This window comes from Gavialis gangeticus, unplaced genomic scaffold, assembly GCF_001723915.1.
Source record: "Gavialis gangeticus isolate Ggan-Ray unplaced genomic scaffold, GavGan_comp1, whole genome shotgun sequence".
NCBI lineage: Eukaryota > Metazoa > Chordata > Crocodylia > Gavialidae > Gavialis > Gavialis gangeticus.
Genome location: NW_017729025.1, coordinates 124,913,162 through 124,935,525, shown reverse-complemented (window position 1 = coordinate 124,935,525; position 22,364 = coordinate 124,913,162). Strand labels below are relative to the sequence as shown.

General features: G+C 38.1%; 1 protein-coding gene across 1 annotated transcript in view; it reads left to right on the top strand.

Annotated features, from left to right (window-relative positions):
- The window catches only part of DCDC1 (doublecortin domain containing 1), a 236,073-nt gene that overhangs the window by 15,203 nt on the left and 198,506 nt on the right, over positions 1-22,364 (top strand). The window contains exons 2-4 of the mRNA XM_019519509.1: positions 711-989; positions 3,434-3,590; positions 4,093-4,255. Of these exons, the coding sequence (XP_019375054.1) occupies positions 711-989; positions 3,434-3,590; positions 4,093-4,255 (599 nt within the window). The remainder of the gene's footprint in view (positions 1-710; positions 990-3,433; positions 3,591-4,092; positions 4,256-22,364) is intronic.

Here is a 22,364-nt window from a genome sequence, read left to right as displayed (position 1 = left end):
AAAATTTTATTTAAATTCTATTTTCCATGTTGCCAATATTTATAAAAATGCAAAATTAAACAATGAAAATAGATTTGTCCTTTTTCCTTTTGTTTATAATAAGTTTCATTTTTCTAGCCCAGTTCTGCAATGTTTGAATCTCATACCTTGCAGTTTATTGTTTTAAAATTTAACTGTTGGATTATTTTCAGCCGGGGGGATTTTTCCATCTAGATTTTTACAAAACCAATGGTTGGAATGTTAAAAGTGAGTGAGGTGCCTAATTTTCACTGTAATTCTGACCAGTTTATTTAGGCTCCTATGAAAATCCCAGCTTTCATTTAATGAAATCTCAGTTTACTTTTTTACAGGAGTGGATTATTATTTTTTATTTTTATTATATCTAAAGTAAGTTGCAGAGAACAAAGGCTCTGTGTTAACTTTAAAATAGTCTGAAAGCACACTTGGATTTTTTTCCTCTTTGAGGTTTTGTCTTGGATTCGTTTCAAAATCAACTATTTAGGATGGCTAAATTTTAATGCCTTAATCATTTGGTATCTTTCCCTTTCACTTCTTTGAAATATATATTGAATATAGCTAATGAGTTCCCCCATTCTTGTTTCTTTACAGTTTTTCCTGGTTTGTTACAAATTTGAGTATGAGTGAAACTTAACCACAGGCTGGCATAAGAGGATATAATTTTATCTATTTTCTCCATATTTTTCTTTCAGACAATGTATCTCCTCCTATGCAAAAAAGTTAGTTAAAAATACAGAAAGAAAGCAAAAGTGTACACAGTTTCTATTTGGCCCTAACATTCGTCCTCAATCGGCACTGGTATCAAGAAGGTCAGGACATCAAAATTGTTCTACACATCAAACAAAATCAGTTCAGAGCCATGATGGAAAACCAGACCAACAGAGCTACAAATCAAACAGTACAAACAATTTCTGCCTTATATCACCATCCAAGAGAAACAGACCTGTCAGTGCTCCCACAGGTCAGTTAAGGTAATCAAAGCTCTTTTGTGTTGCCTTTAACTGTGATGGTTTATGCTCTGTCCACTTTCAACAAAATTCATAATGATAATTCAATGGACATTTTTAAACATAAAAATAAAAGACACTGCTGATTTTATTAGTAAGTTTTGTTGCACCTAATAATTTCCAGGCCTGGAATTTTTTTTAAACTGCATACTTTAAATCAAATAATTATGAAACAGAATTACCAGGATCTCTTTCTTTGAAAGATGTAAAACAAAATAAGTACCCCAGCTTGCCACTGCAGCTTACAATTCACCTAATATTAGGTCACATAATATCCTTCAGGGATTTTTTTTTGCGCTTAGTAATTAAACAGCTCCCCAACATATACCCTGGGATAAATTACCCTTGTGTGTTGTAATGACAAGTTCTGAGAAGGCAGGTGACTTTTGAAGTATGCTGTGAAGCTCACCAAATCCAGGTGCTAGGGAACCAATGTTCCGAAGTCAAGATCCCTTACCAAAAGCACCTCATTTAGGGACAGAAGTTTCACACAGACTGGTATAAATGATCAGAAACTGGTTAAAATCCGTAACACAGCAGAAGTTCAGTGCACCTCAAGTGCTTTTTAAATGGCCAAAACTAGTTTAAGATAAACTTAGATGCATGTAGTATCAGACTTAACTGATTTAGGTTAAATCAGTCTATTGAACTTCTGTCCCAGACCTCTGTTACTAGCACCTTCCGTTTTCATGAGGCAAGTTAATGTTGAATGGCATAGAAAATTCCATAGGGAACAGGCATGATCTCAGTTAGGCAGGATTCAAACTATTTAGGTTTTTATAATCAAAATTGTATTTGTAGGTGTCTTTGTAAGTATAGTAATAATAATAACTTTTTAAAATTGAAACAGAATTGTATATGTTGAAGTAAATGCTTGCTTCTCCTTGCCCCAAGTATAAACATTTTTAAGTCTGAAATCAGATAAGAAAGGATGAAGTTAATGCATAGTTCGACTCCACTAGGATTTTATATATAGAATCTACAATATTTAAAGTAAAAATGGTAAGGGGGAAAATATCATCAGTGCTTTATTATTTGTTTAATAAATTTAAATATTAAGATAAATATGGCCAGTTAATATCGTATGTGTGTATATTTTTACAGTGCTTTCATGCAAAAAACTATTTAATGATAAACTGTAATAACTCCTTGCAAAGGGCCAGATTCTGAATTCCTTATGCATATGGATGAGCAGTTTTTCACGTAAGCTATCCCCATGACTTTAATGAGATGCCTTGTTTTAGGACTGGCTTACCAAAGAACATAAAGGATCAGACATCTCTCCGAATAAAAAGTCCTTGAATTATTAATTCAATTGCAGTTCAAGGCACCTGAAATTGTAAAATATCTGTACAGTAAGGTTAAATATATAAAGTACATGTTGCTTAAGGGACCAAGCACGTGTCCAATAAAATAGAGGGAAAGATTCCCATTGATGGGAGTAAGAGTTGAATCAAATACTTAGGCCTAATGCCCACACTGAGTTCTTTCATGGGTTGATCTCTGTATCTGCAGTGAGCTCAGTATAGGGTAAGGCCATTATCTTACAAATATTTGCAATAAAACATAGTCTTGCTATAATTATGCAGTGAGCCTGTATTTGTTTTCTAAGAACAAGCTTCTAATAGCCCTGCAGAGGAGTTGCTTGTGGGTTTAACTATTTTTAAAAAAATACTGAGAATATTTTTCTTCATTAAATGTTAGTCAATTGTACTTTATTCTACTTATTGCTGTGAATATATTTTATATCCTGAAGAACAGAAACAATGACATTAAACCTCATTCTGTGCACCTTATATAGGCATCATTTCCATCAAAGTGAATGGCAATTTTGCCTGAGTACTGACTGCAGCATCAGTTTTTACTTTGTCAACTAAAAGCAAAGCATTAACTTATATGTAATTATAAAGCAATTCTTTTGGGCACTGAAAATACTCAGATGTTATTAATTTTTTCTAGAATAATGATAGTGTTTATAAAATGTAGTTAAATCTTGATGGAATTGGTGAATCATTTAAAATTAAGGGTATCCTCTTTTTTTGCAAAGGCCATAATAAAAAGAGCTCTGAAGCTGCTACATAAACAGCTTTACAATTTGGTTATTCAAATGGCCTTTGAGTGTGCCCTGTTACGAATAAGATGTGCTAAATGTAAAAAATTATCTACATTTATGAAAGTTATAATTCTAAATATTCTAGATTCAAAGGAATCTAATTTTGTTCTGTATCTATGTTTTAAAACTCGAGTATTTGAAATTAAATATGTATAATTTGGAAAAACGTTGAGGCGTTGCATTAGAAATATAATTTTTAAATAACTATCAAAAACAAAGCCCATAGTAATAGTAAACAAAACACACAAATAAAACATTTCTCTGATTTAAGTTAAATGGGTTTTATTTGCAACAGATATACAAAATTCTCTTCCTCAAGACTCCAGGAAGCCCAGAAGAAATCAGCACTGTCCAAAGTTACTAAACAGCAGCCAAGGGTAATCAAAGTAACAGCTTATAAGAATGGCACAAGGAGTGACTTTACTAGAGTTGCTGTACCATCCATTAAACTGGTAATTACTAATACAAAGTTTCTTGTATGCATTAACTTGACTTCTAGTTTGTACTTTATAACTAAGATAAATAAAGGAATTATTTTTTATTTAAAATTAGCAAATATTAACGTTCTTCTTTGTAGTATGTGTATAATATATAGAAAATCGTGGAACAGTTAAGCACTTTAAAGTTACAGAGCATCGCAGAGTATAGAACATTGAGTTTATTCATAACGTTGTAGTATTACATGAGAATAAAAATCTAGATTATAATAATAACATTTAAAAATCTTTGTAATTTTGTGTGTTTTCTGTTATGTTTTCCTTAGTCTGTTATCTGATAAGTGCCAACAAAGAATGCAAAAATACTAAGTTACTTATAATGCAATTAGCATGGTTGCTAAGTCATTTAAGAGTGGATTTCTAATTTCCAGTTTTGCTTCTCTGGCTATATATTCATCATAACACAGATATATTTTTCTGTTGTAATCAATATTCCTTACCTCTTGCATTCATTTAGCTGCTGGAGGAGTGCACTGAAAAGCTGAATCTGAACATGGCTGCACGACGAGTGTTCTTGGCAGACGGCACTGAAGCACTAGAACCTAAAGACATACCCCATGATGCCGACGTTTATATTTCAACTGGAAAGCCCTTTTTAGATCCATTCAAAAAAATTAAAGGTAAAAGAAAAACAAACAGTAAATGGCTTAAGGGGTGCAATTAAAAATGATTTTCATCCTGTCTTTTTGCATGGTTTAACAAAACTAATGTTTACTCATTTACAGCTCAGTAAGAGGATAATGTGCTTAATGAAAGAAAAATCTACTGACAGCCACGTTTATTGCCCTTCATTAGCACTGGTGCTTAATTTAATATAGATCTGAATAGACATTAGGGAGCCTGCAGGAGGTTAAATGGTGAAAATATAATAAATTAAATCAGAGATTATTGAATTTACTGTTTAGTTTCAGTGACACCTAATAGACACAATTCATTAGGCTTATTACACTAGAAAGAAAAAGTTCAGAGTTTAAGATTGCATTTATTAATTTAGACATTTGACCTTTATAAAGATATCATTACAATAATTACTAGAAATTTTACAAAGTAACGTGGAATATTTAACTCAGCATGCTTTAAAATTGTACAGTACAACAAACATTAAACCTTTTCCCCCCTATCTCACCCCTTTCCCAGTATGGTTACCAGCTGACATTTTTCCAGAGGAGAATATTACTGTTTCTGACTCATTTGCTTTTGAAGTTGGCTTTTATATTTAATTCTTAGTCATATTTTAAGTTGATGTATTCTAATCTATTTGTACAACCAATTTTCAAAAAGCTTTTCAGAGAATGAACTTAAATTGTGTTCTGCCTCAGAGTCAAAATATATACTAAATATTTTCTTTTAAATGACCAGTACAGCTGGTATTTGTGATAAATACCTAATAATTTCACATGTGAAAAAATTAGCTGGCTAATGTACTGCCAGTATTAGATGGCTGATTAAAACTTTATTTTTTTAAAAAATCAACATATATTGTAGGTATACCATTATAATATGAAAATATACCTTAATTTGAATCATATATGCTACATTATATTTATAAATGGGATAGGTTTGAGGTACTAAAAGGGCAATGGAATACATTTAAGAAAGACCTAGGGGTAAGAAAATGAATAAAGCATTCAGCTGATGTGTATGTTTTATATTTTTTGCACTAATGGACATTTTTTTAGTTTTTCTCATGTTGTTAGTTACGCTCTCTTTCATTTTTTAAAAGCCCCTTTAGTTTATTTTTCCCAATATGATTTAAGTGCCTCTTATTATGAAAGAGGAGATAATAGCATAACTGTTTGTAGTACTAAATGTTTTTATTCCTGAACTCAAGAAAAAATTCAGAACAACTTTGCTTATTCTTTTCATACAGAAAGTAATTGCTTTAATATAAAGTCCATGTACAAGTGAAGAGTAGTGATGAATATAAATAATGATGAGTACTATATAAATGTCTCTGAATACATAAATAACATTGACCAGTAGTCTTTGATATGATTTGTGTCCTAAAATAGGCCTTTCATTTACATAGCCATGGTGTTATTCATGAGTGATGAAAGTGTTTAGATTTTACACCACCAATTAATCCAGATCCTATAAATACATTCATCTCAAGCTCCCATAAAAATTTCACAAATTATATTTATGATAATAAGTAATCCCTATCTCGTGTATCATCTGTTATGCATATGATGTGGTTTTAAAAATAATATGAAAATCACCCTGCCTATGATCTAGAAGAGTCAGTGACTACAATTTATTTAATTAACAGTCTATATATTCAATAAGACAGATAAAGATCTTTGTATTTTTCTAGTACATGTGTGTTGCCCAGTCAGATTAACATACTTTAGGATATATTAGGGAGGCTTTGACTGCTTCATTAAATACAACTATATTTAATAAATATCTCTGTCTCACTTCTTCAAAGACGCTGAAATAAAGCAAATGTTACAGTATTTTTATATGGCCATGACTTGCTATAAAATCTGAGCATTTTCATTTTTGTTATAGTTTTTCCATGCACATGACTGGGTATTAGAGTGGATTTTCAAATTCATTAAGCAATTCTTCTTCTCTCTCTCCCCCTCTCCCTCTTTCAAGCCAAGTTCAAAACAAAAACTTCTGTGCTTTGTCTGCATATCTTTGGCTGTGTTTCATTGTGACATGCACTGCTGTTCTTTTAGCACCAAAATGTTGGCACACATTACTGAAAATTTCACACCATCTCTTGCTGGATCAGCAAGCTTAACCTACCAAAATCTGGTGTTGTTGAATGGTTTTTGACTGATAATCAATCTTTTTGCTGCTCGACAGTTGTTGCTGGGACACAGACTAGAGCAGGTGGCAGATGTGCCTTGTCTTTTGAGAAAAGAAAGAGTAGGTGAGCTTGGGCACAGAGTAGCATATTGTGTGTCCATTAAAAGGGCTGTACTAGGGTAACTGTAACAGGAAAAAGTCACCAATATAAGTAACAAAGGCACCTATAACAGCAGATAGGTCTTTTTATAGTCTGGGTAGCAAGTTTAATGGTATTGAAAAAGTATAGTAAATAATTTAAAACCACTTCATGTCTCACCCACCAGAATTTAAATTAAAAAACAACTTTTTCAATGTTCTGCATAACCAAGGGTATTCCATAATTATCTTTCCATTTGTGGTGACATGTCTGTAACTATATATGTAATATTTATTTATTAGATTTATAATGCACCGTGCCCAACAAAGGTTGAGGGCAGCTTGCAGGAAGCAACAAAATACATTATAAAACAAGTGAACAGGAGAAACAAAAACACTCATAAAAGCCAATAGAGTAAATAAACTGTATAGTAAAGCACCTTAAACAGTATCCCATTTTAGCCTTGCCTCCTAAGTGCCTATCCAAATAGGGAGGTCTTACAATGCTTCTGGCAGACAGAGTTCTTTGGGTAAATCCAATATCTTGTATTAGACAAACTAAAATAGTTGGAAAAATTCTTTTTTGCAAGTTTTTGGGTACAAATACCTTTCATCAGGCTGTGGAAACATCTGCTTCTGGAAGATATTTAGGCTCAGATTTTAGCAGGCCCCAAGGGGGAAGGAGTCCTAGAGCTGAGGGAGCAACTACTGAGAATGATCTCCTACATTTTTGCCAAGAAAACTTGTATTTATGGTACTGGGAGGAAGTTGCTTTTGGCTGGCCTTAAGGATCTCAGTGGACTCTAAGGAAGAGTGCAGTCCTTAAATATGTAGTATCCACTCCAGGGCAAATGTAATAAGCCAAGGAGAGGCATAACTAGCAATTTTTGTTTCCTGGGCAGAGATGGGAAGGTGTTGTGCTAAGTACCTGAGAGCAGTGGGTGAGGGGGCAGAGAGACAAACATGGGAGGGTCTTAACTGACAGCAGCAGCTGCTGCTGCTGTTTCTGTTGGGGCTGGCTCCCTGCATGCTGCTTCACTGGGCAGGGTGCAGGGTGGGCCTTGCATGTTGCCTTGCAGCGGGTGGCGCTGGGGCCAGTATCAACTCTTTGTATGCTGTCTTGCTGGGGCCAGGGCTGGGTTGATTCCATCCATCCTACCTAGTTCTGGTTGCTGGGGTGTGGGGTGGCACCCTCTCCAAGTAGCACCAAGGACTTGTACCCTTCTTGCCACACCTAGTTACTCTACTGATGCCAAATGTATAACTTAAAAAAAAAATTCAAGCATATGAAAGGAAAGCTGGAAAATCACAATGATGTGTGTGTGTGTGTATGTATAATATATATTATATTTATAATATACACACACGTGTGTATAAATATAATATATACCTTAAGTACAGAGTCCTGCACTTAGGATGGAACAATTCCATGCAGCGGTACAGGCTGGGACTCACTGGGTAGGCAGCAGCTCTGCAGAAAAGGACCTGGGGGTTACAGTGGACAATAAGCTGAATATGAGCCCTTGTTGCCAAGAAGGCCAACGACATACTGGTCTGCATTCACAGGGATATTGGCAGCAGACCAGGGGAAGTGATTATTTCCCTCTATTTTGCACTGGTGAGGCAACACCTGGAATACTGTGTCCAGTGTTGGGTCTCCACTACAGAAAGGATGTGGACAAATTGGAGAGAGTCCAGCAGAGGGCAGTGAAAATGGTTAGGGGTCTGGGGCACATGACTTCTGAGGAGAGACTGAAGGAACAGGGCTTATTTAGTCTAGAGAAAAGAAGACAGAGGGGGGACTTCTATAGAGAAAATGGACAACTTGCATTAACCACGTGCTTCACTGCCCAATCTGCTGCCTCTCATGTTTCCTAGTAAAGGCCACTGATCTCAACAGCACCATACAAAAGGAAGACTCCGCTACGCTTACTAACTACATTTGGCATGTGTACAGACCAATACTTAGATAGGTAGGTCCTTTCCCTAGGGAGCAACTAAGCATGTACTTAACTTTTAATCATACAAATAACTTTCATAAACTTCAGGTCAGTTATACCTGTGTTCAAAGTTAAGTATATGCATAAGTGGACAACTTGAATGGGAGACCCAGTATTATCTGATGAAATCTGAAGTGGCAAATCCATTGGTTTGTTATGCATAAAAGAATATTCAATTTTTCCCTTTTTTGCCCTTAAAAAATCAGGAAATATGTATCCAGAATGTGGCAGGGCACTGTTGGTGCCTGCCACTTTAAGGGCTGGGTCAGGCATCTAGCAGGTGCCTGATGGTGGCAGCCATTTTGAGAATGTAGTATATAAAGGCTGCAGTCTGCTGCTGCTGGCCCAGGCAGAAACATTGTCTAGCTGAGCTGCAGCAGGAACAACCAGGAGGTAAGGGCAAGAGCTTATGGGGATGGCTAGGAGGCTCTTGGTCATGGGTATGACCTAAAACTGCACCCTTCCAGGGATGGGTGGCCTGGTGGGGCTCCTGGCATGGCAGTCCCCAGGACATGCCAGGTCAGTTACCACCCCAGTGAAAAGCTGATTGAGGCACCTGAATAACCCCAGCTCCCACAGCCAGGTGGGTAACCCCATAGTAGGGCCGAGAAGGAGGACCCATGAGAGAGAGTGGGCTAGATGCTCAAGAAGCCTGGCTTGAGGCATCCTTGACTGGTGAATGCTGGGACCAGGACCAGAAGGGTCAACAGGGCCAGGGGCCCACCACAAGGAACACCCAGAGCCGAGAGCCTGGGGTTCCAACTGGCCTTGAAGGTGAGGCCAGGGCCTGTGTGGCCAAAGGTTCCAGGGGGGCTACACCCGAGAGGCAGGAGAGTACAGGGAGCTAGGTAGCCCAGCATGAGGATGGAGTGGGCTGATTGTTGGGGCCCAGACAGGAGGATTATGGGGCACAGTGTGGGGCTAGAGATGCTAAAAATGGTGATGCCATCTGTGAGGCATGGGCTGTGGTGTAGGGAAGGTCAGAGCCACAGAGAGCACCCCCTGGCATCGGGGCAAGTTTGGGCAGCCTCCTGTCTAATTAGAACCAATTATGAAACAACAAGGTGTGGCAGGAAAGTGAGGCAGGCAGTTAGCCCAGGAACAGATGGGCGGGCCAATGGCGAACTGGCCCTGAGAAGGCCCCCTGTTACACAGAGATTGAAAAAAAGTCATATGAAGAGTATTCAGTTACACAATAGAATAGGAACTGTAGTCTCAAGAAGACATTCATTTTAATTACCATATTTATTCAAATATAAGATGACACCCCAATAATTAGATTCTATATATGGCAAATGTCTAAATTTGTTATAATTTTTCAGGTACAGATTTTAATTATTGGAGGTTTGCATTGATTTCATCTTCCTACTGTAACAGCAGGGAAAATAAATCTGGGGGGTCAGATGGGCCCCTTGCCACCTATCTCCAGAGTTCTTCCCCCTACAGTCCCTTACCCCTCTATTTACTATAAGACTCTACTCTCCCTGAGCACATGAATGTGAGTAACAAATTGGGAAAATGCTGACTTTGTACTATAGATATCCATAGACTTAGTTCATCCTGGTGGACTTCTATGACCAGGTCACAAAATCCTTAGACACAAGTGTAGCAGTGGACGTAGTGTTTCTAGACTTTAGGAAGGCCTTCAACACTGTCTCTCACCCCATTCTCATTAAAAAACTAGGGGACTGTGGTGTCGACACCTACACAGTTAAATAGTTGGCTGGAGGGCCGCACCCAGAGAGTGGTGGTGGACAGGTCATTTTTGACCTGGAGGGATGTGGGCAGTGGGGTTCCACAGGGCTTGGTCCTTGGGCCCGCACTGTTAAACATCTTCATCAGTGACTTGGACGAGGGCGTAAAAAGCACCCTGTTCAAATTTGCAGATGACACTAAGATGTGGAGAGAAGTGGGCATGCCAGAAGGGAGGAATAGATTGCAATCAGACCTAGACAGGTTGCAGGGGTGGGCGGATGAGAACAGGATGGGTTTCAACACTGACAAGTGCAAGGTACTGCACCTGGGGAGGAAGAACCAGCAGCATACCTACAGGTTGGGGAATTCCCTTTTTATCAGTGCAGAGGCAGAAAAGGATCTTGGAGTCATTATTGATGCCAAAATAAACATGGGCTGACAGTGTGGGGAAGTGGTCAGGAAAGCCAACCGTACCTTGTCATGCATCCGCAGATGTATCTCAGGTAGGTCCAAGGAGGCGATCCTCCCACTCTATACGACACTGGTCAGACTGCAGTTGGAGTACCATGTCCAGTTCTGGTTGCCGCAGTTCAGGAGGGATGTGGACAACATGGTTAGGGTCCAGAGGAGGGCCACCCGCATGATCAGGGGGCGGCAGGGCAGGCCCTACGAGGAGAGGCTATGGGACCTGAACCTATTCAGCCTCCACAAGAGAAGGCTGAGGGGGGATCTAGTGGCCACTTACAAACTGGTCAGGGGGACCAGTAGGCATTGGGGGAGCCCCTGTTCCCCCAAGCACTACCAGGAGTGACAAGAAATAGTGGTCACAAGCTGGCAGAGGGTAGATTTAGGCTAGATATCAGGAGGTGCTACTTCACTGTCAGGGCAGCTAGGATCTGGAACCAACTTCCAAGAGAAGTGGTGCTGGCTCCTACCCTGGGGTTTTTTAAAAGGAGGCTTGATGAACACCTTGCCGGGGTCGTTTGACCCCAATACTCTTTCCTGCCATGGCAGGGGGTTGGACTTGATGATCTGCTCAGGTCTCTTCTGACCCTACCGACTATGAAACTATGAAAAATTAATGCAGTTCAATTTTTTGGTCATGTGTTTTATAGTCATGCTCAGTGTTGACTGTATTTAATCAACATAATAGGTTTGTGAGGAGCTTTCTTCCCCCTGCTGACTGGGGGGGGAAATTCATCTTATGTTCAAATATATATGGTAATCTGCTTTCTAACATCAGAGATAATAATAAAAAATTTCCAAAGTCTTTTTTTTTTTCAATTCTGTTAAAGAATGAGACATTTTTGTGATTTTATTATGTTGTGCTGACTGTGCATTTTGTCCTATGTATCGGTAGTTTTGAGGTACTGTTAAATTGGTTTCCCCAATCACATTGCAGAGATTCATAAATAAAATCACTGTAAAATAGTTTTACAAATGGGAACACTGAAGCTCAGAGGGAGAATGGTCTTGCTTGAAATTACATGAATAGCTCATCAGTGTTGAAAACAGAATTCAGCCTCCTAACACCCAGTGCTCTCTCCATGGGACCAAAATGTATAGAAGGGTGTCTTAAAATGTTTAGTAAGCATGCATGTGCCAAATTACTGATACAAGAAACTTTAAGTAGATATATATATATATATATATATAGTACTAATGATAGACTCTAAATAAGGATTGTTTTAAAACAATTTAAACATAAATGTTAATTTTATTTCAACTTTTAAGATTTCTGTGTCTCAAAATTGAACTTACCTTTGGAGGTTTTTTTAAATTAAAATATAGGAATGTCCCTTAATATGGGATACAATTTTAATGTACGACAGATTTGAATTCCTGAAAATTTAACTACTCAATGCTAATTTATTACATATAGCAACAGACTCGTAAACCCTTATTATTTCTTTGTCTTTTTTCATTCAGTAATTATTTTTATAAGTAGTTCAACATTTTTTCTAAGTATTCTGAAACTATGTTTGCATTGCATGAGCGCTTTATAATCTGAAGTGATTAGTATACTTACAGTATCATTTCTATTACTTTACCTAACCAACTCTGCCTATATTACAATTAGAACCTTATATTTCATGACACATATGCCATCAGTTCTGTGTGCTATAAGTGAAATTGAATATTATGAATAAGATTTTCCATCTTTAATATATTGCATTTTCAAGAAGAGATTCCTGAAAAATCTAATCTTTCAAGGGAGTTCTTGATACTGCGTTTCAAATCTATATTTAAATGTGGAGAGAGATATTTTCTGTTAAATACCATGTAATCTACAAAATGAAATAATTTGCTATGACAGGTCTAGATTGACAGAAATATGTGTGAGCATATTTAAAATAGGCCATCTTTTCTGGTAGGAGTAAGTGTCAGTGAAATGATGGATTCTCACCATTCTAATTATTGACTGATTTGGAAATGTTTCAATTCCAAGCAACATTCCAAATAACAGTATAACACTTTTTCTCATAAGCACATCAAAAATTAAATGCTGTCATATATTATTTTTCAAAAGATGCATCAGCTTAATGAACTTGGAGTTATACGTTATTACAGATTTTCATGTAATTGTTAGTTAATTTTTCAAGACATATATACTTAAATCGTGAGGAGAACAAAGAATATGCAATAAGTTTTGCAGGAGTTATCTAAAAAAGTATACAGATAATACGTATTTTTATATTATTTTCCACTGCAGCTCACTTGACTTCTGATACCAGGGTGAAGGTATCAGAATATACATGAAGATGTAGGTTACAGATATGGAGTCCTAAATTGCTTTATTTCAAAGTAGTTTTGAATCCAATATTAGTCACATTCACAGTCTGCAGTTCTGTTTTATAGGAAATCTCTTTGTTGGGGCTGCTGGGAGAGAGAAAAATATTATTTTGATTTAAAGGCCTCTGGCAGTAAATGTATCATATTTTTTAAGTACAAAACTTCTTAATTCAGAATTTCCTGCAGGCTTCAGTTGTGGTTTCCTTTCCATAAAACTTGCAGGCACCATCACTGCCTAGCTAAAACATCTTGCATTAAATTTCAAACAGTCGATTAGCTATCTTCCCATAAAGAGCCATCCTCCCATGGACTCACTGGTAAGAAAGCATTAGGTCTTAAAGAACCCCCCCTTAATGTGCTATTTTTTTGTATTTTTAGGTTCCTTATTTCCCAATTTTTATCCCTGATTTTTGGGACCATATATGATAGTACATGTAGGCTGTCTGTACACTTGCTGGTTCATGTTGTAATTAGAATGCTCCAGTGTGGCCTCACCATTACATATATAAGCGCTCGCATATTAAAAAATGACTGCAGGGGTGCTTTATTTTAAACTTCATTGAATGAGGTTTAGATAAAGCATTCCATAGCCATTTTTAAATGTGTGGCAGCTTAATACACATGTTGGTGAGGTGTTTTAAGTAGAGTGGCTCTCTGGGAACTGCTCTAATTAAAACGCCTCCCCCCCCCCGCAGCCCTGAGCAGGTGTATAGGCAGCCATAATTTCCCCCCAAAAACTCCTACTCCAGTTTTGGTAAATAACTCTTTCTAGGCTGTTTATATAACTCCTATTGGTGGCACTGTAAGCATATAAAATTAATGTTCATACAAAATCTTCAACTGCCTTTCTGTTTGTAGGAGCTAGCTTCTCTCTTCCATCCCATGAAGCTTGCTAGTTTCTTAGAGGAAAGCAGTGGGAAGGCCAATCTGTCAAGAGTTAGTTTGATGATCTCTTTCAGGAGTAGAAAGAAACATGCCAGAGTCCCTATAGCATTTCACTTTAAGAACCAGATAAGGTTTATGGGATCAAAGAAAATAGCTAAACTAGGCATTTTAAATAAGGCCTAATTATAAATCCTAGATATACTTTATATGGGCAATTAAGGTCCATGCTTCAGGCCGAAGTTGTTATAAAGAAAAATAACCACTATTTTCAATAATAGAACTTTTCTATTGAGAAAAAGGATTATAATAAAAGTATACTCGCATACAGTGTTAATAACATGAAGGGAATTAAATAATATGCACTAGTTAAGCAATTAATCCTCTAATATGCTGTCAATCAGGGATGGCTTATAAAGCCTTTATGTGTGGTCACTATTCTTTAAGTTTATGGGAATATTGACTTTATGGAATGATAATGTTTCCTGTATTTCATATTTATTTGATGCCTTAAAGATGCTTATTTTTATGAAATCCTCTGAATAGGAATGTTTTGTACTGTAGGAGTTCTTTGGGATAATTATAAGTGAAATTACGCTATCTTATACAAATAAATAGAAGTAAAACAAGGATGATATATATAAAATATGTTTGGAATTCATGACATAACATGTACCAAATGGAAAATGCAATAAAAAGTCATTTTAATCATATTAACAATATTTGTCCTTCTCTTTTAAAATCATCTTAAAATAAAATTATCTAAAATTTGTAATGGGCTCAGTGTACCAGTCATAAGTGCAATTGCAGGATTCAGCCCCTTGATTGTAAACTTTTTAGGGAATAAACTATGTCTTTTTATGTGTTTATCTGGTGTCTAGCACATTGGGACTCTTATCTTGATTAAGGATTCTTGGTAAATATTGTAATATAACTATTAATAATAATGCATTCTGATACATTGGAAGCTATTATGCCAAATAATTAGCTAAAGTATGCCATGAATGATACAGATGAGGAAATAGTGATACAGACACAGTAGCATGGTTTCCATGTGGTAGATACAATTTTATTTAAATTAACCAGTAATTTAGCTTGAGATAATAGCTTTCCAACATATATGTAGGACAGTATCAGTGTGGATTTCAAGATAACTTCTGATTTATCAACCTGAAGTTATAGTAGGGCTTTATTTACATCTGCCCCTTGCATCAGCAAAGGACTGTCACCTAGATAGTCAAAGTCCTAGCCTCTTTCTTTGTATGGGGTAGGAGATTAAGGTGTTTCAGTCTCTGCAAAATGCTGAGGCTTGTATCCCAACTAACCTGCAGTGTGCCTTAAAATTCCTCCATGGATCTTTTATAATTAAATCACTGACCTCCTCCCCAGAAACAGACCCATAGAGCCAAGAAAAGAGTTAAAAATAAAATCATAAAGCTGGCTGCCAATTGTTTTGAATGAAAAAAAAAAAGAAGGAACCTATAAGACCAAGAAAAAGGCACTCAAGCAAATTACAAACCTTTTAAGAGGTTTAGTACAACTATGCAAAAATAGAAAAAGGTTAGGAAAGAGCTATGAATTATGGACTTGGGAATGGAATCTTGGTTTGAAGGCAGAATCAGAGACTTTTGCTGTTGTACGCTTACATGAGGCACTTCCACAGTGTGTGTAACGTTCTTTCTGTGAGCACAAAGGAGGCTCTGCCTATGTCTAGAGGAGGAGCTAGTGAATGAGTTTCTTTACCAGCTACTAGGGGTGTGCGAAGAGGATCCTATTTGAATCGGATTTGGATTTGGCCCAAATCAGGGACAGTGATTCGATTTGTTGATTCAGATCACTGTCTTTGATTCGATTTGTCTGAATCCAAATCTGAAGATTTGATGCTGATTCAGAGAATCAGCGATTCGGACATAGACACAGCTTTAAAAGTTTTTTCCACATACCTTGAGGTAGTAGGCACAGCTCGTGATCACTGCAGTGTTGGGGCACATAGAGTGTCCCACGGGAGTGTGGGGGCCCTTCCACATGCTCAGCAGCGAACCCCTCCACATGCTCGGCAGTGAAAATACTTCTGGTCCACTTCCAGGTCTGCCAGGGAGCGCACTACCCCCCTCCCTGTGCCTCCCTGGCTTGGTGATTGGCCACAGGGGTACCTGGGGTGCCCCCCCCAGACCCAGGAGGCATCAGTCACCGAGCCAGGGGGGTACAGGGGGGCCTCCCACCATGCTCCCTGGTGGACCTGGAAGTGGACCAGAAGTGCTTCTGGTCCACTTCCAGGTCTGCTGCTGAGCGTGCTGGGGAGCCCTCCATGCTTTTGTGGGATGCTCCATTTGCCCCAGCATTGCAGCACTCATGAGCCCCTGCTACCTAGAGGTATGTAGAAAAAACATTTAAAGCTGTCTCTATCTCTGAATCTTTCTGAATCTATCCTAATCAATTTGGAGGGTTCCAATTCAATTCGGAGAGATTAAAGGGTCCTCTGATTCAATTTGTATTTGGAGATTAAGCAACTGAATTGGGCTGAATCTCTGCTGAATCAAATCAGGGACCGAAGCTTTACACAGCCCTACCAGCTACCCTTCTCCCAGCTCCTACTTATAGGACTGTCCATTGTTTCTGAGCCCACACAAATCTCAACCTGAGTAGCAAAATTTGCATTTTACACCTGCAGCCCTCTGAAGCACTATGGCTTAAAAGGGTGCAAAAGGAAGCAGAAAATACTAGAATATGCAATATTACCAAACAGTAAGTTGTATCTTATGAATATGTATCAATTCCCTATTTTCTAGAGTTCTTAGTTTCTATCCTGAGCTACTTTCAGTTCTGTTTAATACATGTGGCTATGTGTATAGATAAAAAAAAATGATGGCACATTTTTTGTGAATATGAATCTTGACTTCGACAGGGAAGTTTCAAGCTTTTGAAGTTCATATTAAATGAAACACTGACCACTGATGAGTGTAAGGTTTTATGTTGTGCTCCATATGAAATATATACAACCTAGGATTCTTCTTTACTTTAAGCAGGTACAGATGCCATGACTTATTTACATGAAGAGTTCATAGAAAAGTTCAAGAGAGGGGGTGGCAATATTTTGATTGGCATAAAAGATGGTATGTTTGTAATTTTAATCAAATTTAGAATTAAGACATACTTCAAATAATATGTCAGAGTAATGTTACTGAGTTTAAAATTTAATGACAACTGCTGTCATTATTAGTTAAGTATAGCCATTGTGCCTGAGGCAATAAATGATGACACCTCAGAACATGCAGAAACAAAGAGCTCAAGTATTTAAAGAAAAGGGAGTGACTATAAACTTAGTTAAACACAGGAATGTGACCTGGGCATAATGTATTTACTAAACACAGAGGCAATTGTATTTTGGACAGATGACATAATTGAATACAACATTATTCTTTCTTATTACTGTAGCATTTGGATTTTAGTACACTCAGATACACATTGCCATAATTTATTGTTTTATATGTAATTTCATTAACCATAATATTTAGTCATAATGCATAAAATACATTTTAAGACTATTTTCAATTTACAGTTCTCTAGCTTTGAAAAATGTTACATTCTAACAATTAAAATAAGCATTCAGTATACACTAAAATATCCATATTTTCTTCTTACTAGTTTAAAAAAATATTTTTAAGAATTAAGAATTAATTAGGAATTATTGCTCAATTAATCTCCACTCTACCCAGTGGGTGAAACCTCAGCTGGAATACTGTGTCCAGTTTTGGGCACCACACATTAAGAAAGATGTAGGCAGACTAGAGAATCTAGAAGAGAGCAACAAAAATAAAAAAAGGTTCAGAAAACATGGCTTATGAAGAAAGATGGAAGAATTTGCATTTGTTTACACCAATGGTGCTTAATTTATTGGCCCTCTGGGGCTGGTACCTGGATTGGGTCCCACATGCCTGTATCCAACCTTGTGGCTCCTGAATCCCGCCTCCCACTGCTCTGGCTCTGCTCTGCATACCCAGTCCAGCGTGCAGGGCCATTCTATGCAGCTGGCAGGGCTCCCTATGGTTCTGGAAATTTGGCAGCAGGGGAATGGCAATTAATGCTGTCCCTGCTCCCAAGCCACTAAATTTCTGGACTGGTGGGGAACCTGGCAGGCACAATAACATGGCTCAGTGAGCCAGATCTGGTGCATGGGCCAGAAGTTGAACACCCAAGTTTAAACTGAGGAAGCATGATAACTATATTTCAATGTTGCTATATAAAGGGGATGGTAATGTAGTTTTCCTTGGCCACTGGAGAAAGGACCAGAGGAAATCATTATTTGCAACAAGAAAGATTAGGTTGCATATTAGGAAAAAAAATCTAATTGCAAAGGTGGTAAAATAGGCAGCCCAGGGAAGTTATGGAAACCCCCTAGCTGACAAAAGCTTAAACAAGCATTTATCAGGGATTGTTTGGGTGTGATTGATCTTGCATTGATGCTGGAGTTTGGTTTAGATCAGGGCTGTCCAGCTGGAGGTCTGCAGACCACATCCAGCCCTTGAGGGTTTAACATGCAACATCCAGGCTCTTGCCTGGCTGTCACTCTTCACATTGCTTTTGCTGTTTCAGTTGTTTGGGTCTCTGGGGCTGAAGTGTATGGCAGGAGGGGGCCCAGTGACCTTTCTGCCCACTTAGCATGGGGGGAGGGATGTTTATGCTGTCTATCTAGTCCCAGGGAGTCCCTGTGATTTGCAGCCCATACTGTACAACCTGGAGAGCCATTACCAGGCAGCATGCAGCTCCTGGTTGCTTAGAAGTTGAAAAGCCTTGAACTAGATCATCTCTTGAGATTCCCATCTTCCTCATGTTTCGACAGTTTTATTACTCTAATTTCAAAAAGGTCATTCCATAAAAAGAAGGGTGTGCAAAAAGGAGAAAACTGAGAGAGAGAGAAACTGAAGGTGACACAAAAGAGAGCTGTTGTGGCAACATTATAAAATACCTTCACATTTGTCTTTTAATTGTATTTCTTTTCTTATTTGAAGAAAAAAATTATGATAATTCAATATTTGCATAGGTTGTTGAATGAAGCATGCAGAATAAACATGAGTTAAATGGATATGTGATAAAAACAATGAAAAACAATAGTTTTATATAGTATATTAAATTTACTATATTTAATAGTATTTAATAAATTATATTGTATGTAGCATATGGAGTATACTGTATTTTAAAATATACTTTATATAGTTTGAAACTGTGTCATGAAATGCAGGCATACCAATTTTGGCTTAAATCAGAACAGATTTCATAAGGTACCCCAGGTATTACCTAATATATTGGTAGGAAATGACAAAGGAAAACTTCACTACTGCAAGGAATTACATTAGTTATTCAGTACCTGATATTATTCCCTCCAAACTAACCTGTAATCTGTAGCTCACCAAGATACTAAATAACATTTTTGCAGTGGAAGGGATGTGTTATGGATCAGACTTTAAACTCAATGTGTGCCTCTTCCACAAAAAATAGACACTTTTCACCATCCATGTTCACTGAGGTGTGTCTATAATCTGAATTCCCGTGCAACTCCGGAAGGAGGAGTCCAGCTGTATCTCTATTCCCTCTTGCCATCTGGGGCTGTAGAATAGCAACCCTGTAGTACCTGTTTATCTGCACACTGTGACTTTGTTAGTCTTGTATGTGTTTATTTGTAGAGAAAGTGGGAGAGAATAAAATCAACTATAGTTGGTGACATACAAACAAAACAAAACAAAACAGCGTTTATGTTGGGGGCTTGTTTTCCATGACTGAAACAAAATCCAAAACTTGCTTCCCCTATGGTATGTCTATCTCACTTAATATGGTATACTCAAGATGCTTTTCTTGCTTGGTTAGTAGGTGTGTCTTCAACTGATGGTCAGTTTTTTCTTATTCTCCAGAAGGCCCATGTTTAAACATTTTCTGTACAATTAAAGTTAACACCTACTGAACTAAAGCACTGAGCTCCTGAGTTCACTTATTGAAAAAAATTAACTTTTCATCCACTGAGACTAGCAGAGCATTTAAGTGCCTTTCCTAGTAATCTGAAAGGAGGAAAAAAGAAAATCTTTTCTTCTGTGAGCACAGATTTCTACCTCCCCTGTACTTAGTAAATGAGACATAAATTTCCTCAGACCGTTCAACCAAAAGGTAAATCACGGCAGAATATAGATCCTGATGCTCTGGAGAAAAAACTGGTCTTCAAGCTTTTATGGCATTATTTGAGGTGGATATTCCAAACAACTTCTTAAATTTATTTTTTCAGGGAAAAAAATTCATCCTGAAGTCTACAGATGCACTTTGCTCATTTTTAGGTGCTCTGTCAAAGTATAAATACCTTGATTTGGGGCAAGGTAACAGAATTTCTTGAGAAACTCTCTTAAGAAGTTCCAGGGAGGAATTGAGGTTTGTTGTGTCTGACGAACACTTAGATTACAACTTTGTCTTAGTTTTGGTACAGGCTTTGTTAGAGGTGCTGGATACTTATGGAGATGGGCAACTGGTGCATCCTGAGTCCGGGGGGCCTGTGCCCCCCCCAGCAGCCAGTCAGCGACCGGAGGGGATCCCCCCACAGCCAATCTCACCGACCGGGGGTTCCCCCCGCAGCTGATCATACCAGTCGGCATTCCTGCCTCCCCCCACACCTGTTACCAAAGCAGGGAGTGCTGGCTGTCAGGGGGTACACCAGCGCTCTCAGGGGGTACACCCTACACATCACCACTGCTTATGGAATATTTGCTGGATACTGTAGCCCTCCATTGCCCTAGGCAGGACTTCCAGAAGACTAAAAGAGGTCCAGACACAAATTGAGCGCCTCCCATTTGAAGGCTGTGAAGTCTTTAATACAAGAATTAAGCCTTCATCCTTTGAAAGATGTAAGGACCATTCCTAGCAGTTGGTAAAGTTGCAGAAAGCAAGCATGCCAGGTTTACAAAGGCCATGTTATTATGCTGGACGTGCCCTGCTGTTGAGTAGTGTCTTTAAGCACTGTGCTGCTTTTTGCTGGTCCTCCAGGTAAGGTAATGAACAGGGATCCTGGTTTTCTCCGATTAAAAAAAAAATGCCCAGTTTTTGGATTAAAAAAATTAACCCACAATCCACATTTTTCTGTGATTAAAATGAAACACCACTAGACCTCCTCTCCTCCCTCTTTTGGAGACTGTCTTTCATTTGAGAGGATCTTGGAATCAAATTGCCTTAGATTTCTGAATCTGAGAGATTATAAATACAGAGTATTCCATTCCATTTCCCCTGCCCCTTCCCACCTCCCCCCCACTATTTTTTTTAGCAATCTTCTCACTTGAAATACTCCTAAAATAAGGAATGCTCCTGGAGTTCAAAGGAAATGGGGGATTAGTTAGAATATGTTCTAATCCAGAAGAAGAAAGGGAACAGGTATCCACTCATATTTGAGATGTCTCAGCAAGTTCATCCATCTTTTCAAATTTAGAATGGTAGCCCAAATCACCATTTGCCATATCAAGATTCCCAAAGTTGTCTCACAGCAACTCAACAGTTCCATTTGTCTTATCTACATCTCATCAGTACTGTGGATTCTCAGGATAAACAAAGGAACTTCATAATTGTTGCCAGCCCAGGAAATAGAAATTATAAAGTCTGTGTTAGATCCACAGAAGAGATTCAAGAACATATTAGATCTCTTCAAACAGCAGAAATCTCATCCACAAATATCTGTAAGAGCTCATTTCACATTCCCAAATCATATAGATTCATGCATTTAGATCAGAATGTCAGACTTGACATAAGCTTCATGCATGGGTGATTGAATTTGTGCCCCAAAAACATCACATGGACACAAGGGTGCAGGTTCCTTGCTAAAGTGATGAAAGACATGGAAAAGACCCAGGCATATAAAGGAGCAACTTTTCCCCTCACTTCTGTCTGACAGAATGCTGGACATGGATGCCTCCATATCTGGGTAGGAAGCTCAGCTAGACTACATACAAAACCAAGGTCTCTGAACTGTTGAAAAGACTAAGAAAAATGTTGTAGAACTCAGGGAAATTCACCTAGTATACACAACATCTCTTTCGTGCTAAGTGGGCTGAAAATCTAGCTCAAGATAGTCAATGCTGTAACAGTATTATGTCAACAGAGGTCTAAGCACTTATTCCATCTTTGCAAAGAAACTGTTCATCTGTGGTCCATTTATCACCATGTTAAGCCAGAATCTTTGCATCTACAAGATTTACAGCCTGGCTTAGCAGACTAGTTAATAGATTCATAGATTCATAGATTAAGGGTCGGAAGGGACCTAGTAGATCTTCTAGCCCGACCCCCCGCCAGGGCGGGAGAACAACAAAAAAAACCCCAAAAAGAGAAACGGGACTCAAATGAGTCCAGCCAGGTAGGCATCCAGCCTCTTCTTAAAGACCCCCAGGGTAGGGGCCAGCACCACTTCCCTTGAAAGTTGGTTCCAGCTCCTAGCCGCCCTAAC